At 35.1% G+C, this 5176-nt stretch overlaps 1 protein-coding gene across 1 annotated transcript; it reads left to right on the top strand.

The window, feature by feature from the left end:
• Positions 1-454: 454 nt before the first annotated feature.
• Positions 455-1216, top strand: LOC147503597 (protein FAR1-RELATED SEQUENCE 6-like). The gene has a single exon (XM_086604900.1). It carries the CDS (start codon positions 455-457, stop codon positions 1214-1216), a length of 762 nt encoding a protein of 253 aa, XP_086461026.1.
• Positions 1217-5176: the final 3960 nt, after the last annotated feature.

Here is a 5176-nt window from a genome sequence, read left to right as displayed (position 1 = left end):
CCGTCAAAGAAATTTGAGTCTCTTCCTACCATAGGTATCTAAACCGTGGTGCCCTTACATTTTGGGTCAATTTAGTCATTCTGGCTATCTTTTAGGCTGTGAATGATGAGAATGTCATCAGTTCTCCATAGAGTAATTCTGCACTGACACGAAAACTTGACACAGTCAACCAACACACTGATGTGGACGCTGACGTGTCATGTCAATCTAAGCAAAAGTCAACCCAGTCAAGTCAACCGAACCCTTTTTTATTTGTTTTATTTTTTGATTTATTAAACCCTCGTCTCTCTCATCCCTTCTTTTTCAAACTCAAAAAAAAAAAAAAAACACGCCAAATAACACCTAAGTTATTATTGATTGTAATATACCCAAGTTTTAATTATTTGTAATTGTTTACTTCTTTCTTTCAAAAATTGAGCCAGAAATTTCTGAATTTGACGATATAAGTATAGAAATGCATGAGAATGAGGGCATCAATGATAAAGAATTAGAAGATACAATTGGTGTTGATGTGGGTATGAAGAATGAATTTGTTCAAGAAGAAAAAGTGGGAGATCCAGATATAGGAATGGTGTTTGATACTGCCAAAGGATTGTTTGAATATTACACTAAATATGGTACTGAGAATGGGTTTCCAATAAAGAAAAGGTCTTCGTCGAAGGGAGATGATGGGGTGGTTCGATGGGTGCTTTTTGCATGTTCTCGATCAGGCAAGACAGAGAGCACTTCTTTCAAATTGCATCCAGTTATCAAAACCCAATGTAATGCGAAGCTTAGAGCTACTTTAGATTCTGATGAAAAGTGGTGGGTGACATCTGTAGTACTTGATCATAATCATGGTTTGAGTCAAGGAAAGCCACGATATTTCATAAGAAATCGTAAATTGAACCGACGTGTCAAAAGGAAACTTGAGATAAATGATCAAGCGTGTATTCGGCCAAACAAAGGCTATTCTTCTTTGGCGGTGGAAGCGGGTGGACTTGATAAACTGCCATATTTAGGTAAAGATTGTCGTAATTATGTCAAGAAATCCATACAGTTAAGGTTTGGCAATGGGGATGTTGTAGCTGTTCAGAATTACTTCGCAAAAATGCAAGCAGATAATTCTAACTTCTATTTCCTCATGGATTTAGATGACAATGGTAGAATAAGGAAGGGAATTTATTTTGGGCAGATGCAAGGAGCAAAGCAGCACATGAGGAGTTCGGTGATGTGATCACGTTCGACACAACTTATTTAACTAATAAGTATGACATATATGCCGTTTGCTCTTTTTGTGGGTGTGAATCATCACGGTCATCAATCAATCTAGCTTGTTGGCCAAGGTTGTGCTTTAATATCGCGTGAAGACACAAAGAATTTTTCTTGGGTTTTTCAGACTTGGCTTGGTTGTATGGGTGGTCGTGCTCCTAATGCAATAATAACATACCAGGACAAAGCCATGCAAAATGCTATAGAAATTGTGTTTCTGAATGCACGCCATAGGTGGTGTATATGGCACATCATGAAAAAGTTACCTAAAAAATTATAGGTTCATAAGAAGTACTAGTCAATTAAGTTTGTGATGCAACAAGCTGTTTATAATTCCTTAACAACCACCGAATTCGAAGGAAGATGGAACAAGTTTATTGAGAAGTATGATCTTAAGGAAAATAGATGGTTAGATGGTTTGTATAAGGAGAGTCATCGTTGGGTTCTTGTGTTTGTAAAAGATATTTTTTGGGCGGGAATGTCAAGTACTCAAAGAAGTGAGAGCATGAATGCATTTTTTGACGGGTATGTCAATTTGAAGACTACATTGAAACAATTTGTCGAGTAATATGAGAATGCATTATGGAGCAAGGCTGAGAAAGAAAACCAAGAAGATTTTAATTCCTTCAACTCCCGGGTCCCATGTATTACTCACTATAAAATTGAGAAACAATTTCAAGATGGTTATACAACTGCAAAATTCAAGGAGTTTCAGAAGGAGTTAACAGGGAAGCTCTACTGTGACGTGTCTTCGGTTAAAAAGGAATGTGGCATTGAGGTGTATGAAATTTCCTAAGATGTTATGGTTGGAGAGGTAAATCTACAACTTACTTTTACAGTTTGCTTCAACCCAGATGACAGTGACATCAGGTGCAATTGTCGCTTGTTTGAGTTTAGAGGAATCTTATGTAAACACATTATTGTCGTATTATATTGATTCAGAAAAAGATTCAAAATATACCTAAAAAGGACATTCTTTGTCGATGGAGGAAAGATGTAAAGAGGTGTCATACAAATTAAAGGTTAAAATAAGTTACTTTGATTGGATGCAAAACCCTAAGAATGAACGTTTTGATAGGATGTGTAATGCCTTCTATGAAACAGCAGATTTGGCAACCGGGGGTGTCATACAAATTAAAGGTTAAAATAAGTTACTTTGATTGGATGCAAGAACGTTTTGATAGGATGTGTAATGCCTTCTATGAAACAGCAGATTTGGCAACCGGCAATGCAGATCGATAAGACAAATATTGTTATGAAGTGGATTAAGGGCTTGGATAATGAACTAAAGAAAGGCGAAGGAGCATGTGCGAGTAGTTAGCCTACTACATTTGGAAGGGATGAGCCTACTGCATGTGAAACTAGTGGTAATGTTCATACTACAATTAATGATAATGGCCTTATTCGTCGTCCTCAATCAGTTCGTGGTGCAGGTCGTCCACCTTTCAAGCGGAAGACAAGCAAAGTGGAACAAGCTGTTAAAAAGTTGCAAGAAAATAAGAAGAAAGAGGGGAAGCGAGAACAAGTCGTTAAAATGAACCAAGGAAAGAAGAAGAAAAGGGATGAGAACAATTGAAAATGCAATTAATGATTTAGATTTGGAGAAGGTTAGCAAACAACCTTATTGAAACGTTGTTGTTGTTGTTGTTTTTTTTTTTTTTTTTGCTCATTTGTATGAATTTTACATTAAATATAGGACCCAATTGGTGGATCAGAAGTTATGGAGTCTGGTGAGACACAAGAAAGCATTGCATTAAAGGTTTCTACTTATCATAGTTTATTGCTTTTTTTAAGTAGTTTCGATGAATTGGATTTATATTCTTGGTACGTAGGATACAATTGGTGGAGCAGAACTTATGGAGTTTGGTGGAAGCATTTAGTAGGCATGAATGAAGAATGAGAGTTAGTCGAGCAAAGTGTTTCTTTTACTCTTATTTAGTTGCTTGTATATTACGGAATGGCAGCATAAAAATACCATATTTTTATGTCCCTACTTATGGTTTCTTCCTCTTGTAGGTTTTGACGACTCAAATTTTGCATTCTTGGGTGATCATTTGATTCATATGTTTGAGAGCTATTTTGTGGGTTGAAGACGTACGTGTGACATGGTGCTTTTGTTGGGTTTATGATAGGTCTTTTAGGGGAGTTTTGTATCACAAAGTCAAGTGTGTTGTGATCACAATTTTTTTTTGTAGCATGTCAGAATATTGCATTGGCTAGAGTGGGTCTTAATTAATGTTTTCTTGTATGTTCGTTAAACATTGGAAACAAAATGTAACAAGTACTCCATGTGAGGATATTGATATAAATGAATGTTTCATTGATTTTTTTTAGTAGTATCATTGATTTGTTTTAGCATAATTTTTATGTTAGAGATCCTTTCTCTACCTCTTAAGATCCTTTCAGGTCTGACTTTCTTTAGTGAAGCTTTTCACAATTTAGTAGGATCCTTAAGAAGTTTTTTAGACTCTGTCTTATCTTCAGAAGCACTTCCAGCTTCTAATGAAGCATGTGGCCCATCATTCATTCCACCATTCCTGTCTTTATTAACTTTTTTCTTCAACTATAGGATCTTTACCCTTTTTTCCTTATCAAGTGCTAAGGAAATAGAGACAAGCCCAGATGCAATATTTTCTTTGCACCCAAGCGTGAGGCAATATTTTCTCCAACTTTAAAATCCTTTCTTTGCTTCTCGCTCGAGTACAAACTTGCATAAACATAATAAATTTGGCTACTAAGATTTTAATTATATCCACTTAACCAACTCGAGTAGTAGACTTAAAAAGTATATCGACACTTCATTGAATGGGATTTTGGTCGATTCGAACCACCATCTCTTGAGATGTCATCGAGATACACTCAGACTTTCAAGTACTTTACCATTTAAGCTAAAAATCCACTTCACTTTCACTTCAGTATACAAAAAGAACATCTACACAAACCCAAACCCCAAGGATCATTTACTGAAAAAGAAAACAAAATTCATAGTCTTTAATGTAGAAAATAATCAGACATTCAAAGGTACGAACAGTAGGAAGAAACCCTACTATCTTACTTAGCTTGCTGAGTACCAGACTTGCATAGCTGCAATATCTCCCAACTTTGAGTAAGTAGATGTAAACATATTGTATGTTTCTGAATTACGTTTACAATCTTTTGATCTTTGCATTATCTCAAATAAACTAAGCACCGTGATAATATTATCCAAAGATAAACAAACCGATATCAAGGAGTTGAAAATGATCGAAGTAGGCCGAACTCCCTAACCATCCATCATTGTAAACACCTTTAACACCAATTGTACATTTCGAACTCTCCCACAGATATAAATGAGCTTGGAATATCAACATTGGTCTCTCTCATTCTCCTTTATCAGTTTCTCTAATTTCCATTTTAGTACCTGCTTTCAAATATAAATATGTCAAGCATAGCAATGCAACTTTGAACAAGTCATTTATGCAATCGAAATCGATAACAAAGACTATAACATAGTATGCATTTCACATTAAAATCACTTCAATTGATATTTAGGCTTAATTAATTACAGAAATATGAAACGTACTTAGGTCCTCTTAACACTTGTATCAACATACAATTTTTTTTTAACAAAAGTATCAATGTACTAATATCGATTTAACAAAAATAGCAATCTATTAGGATCTGTCAGTTAAGTGCTGATGTGTCTATTTTTTTTTTTTTTTTCAATTTCATTTTTTTGCATTTTTCACCCAACATAATACAAGGACGTGATGTGGCAAAATGTTGGTTACAAAATATAGATCTTTCTAAAACCCACAGTTTAAGTAAGAATTGGTTTCAAACTTACCCATTTGTCCTTCTTCTTTACCCATTAAACCTGTTTTCACCAACTCAGATCTGAAAACACCAACACAAATGGGTACTATTTATGTGGACGAATTTACTG

This window comes from Coptis chinensis, chromosome 4 (assembly GCF_015680905.1).
Source record: "Coptis chinensis isolate HL-2020 chromosome 4, ASM1568090v1, whole genome shotgun sequence".
NCBI lineage: Eukaryota > Viridiplantae > Streptophyta > Magnoliopsida > Ranunculales > Ranunculaceae > Coptis > Coptis chinensis.
The sequence above is the reverse complement of the archived record's forward strand: the minus strand, read 5'-3'. Positions and strand labels throughout refer to the sequence as shown.

Excerpts from the sequence above, each read along its gene's own strand:
- LOC147503597 (XM_086604900.1), top strand. The coding sequence starts at position 455 with ATGCATGAGAATGAGGGCATCAATGATAAAGAATTAGAAGATACAATT.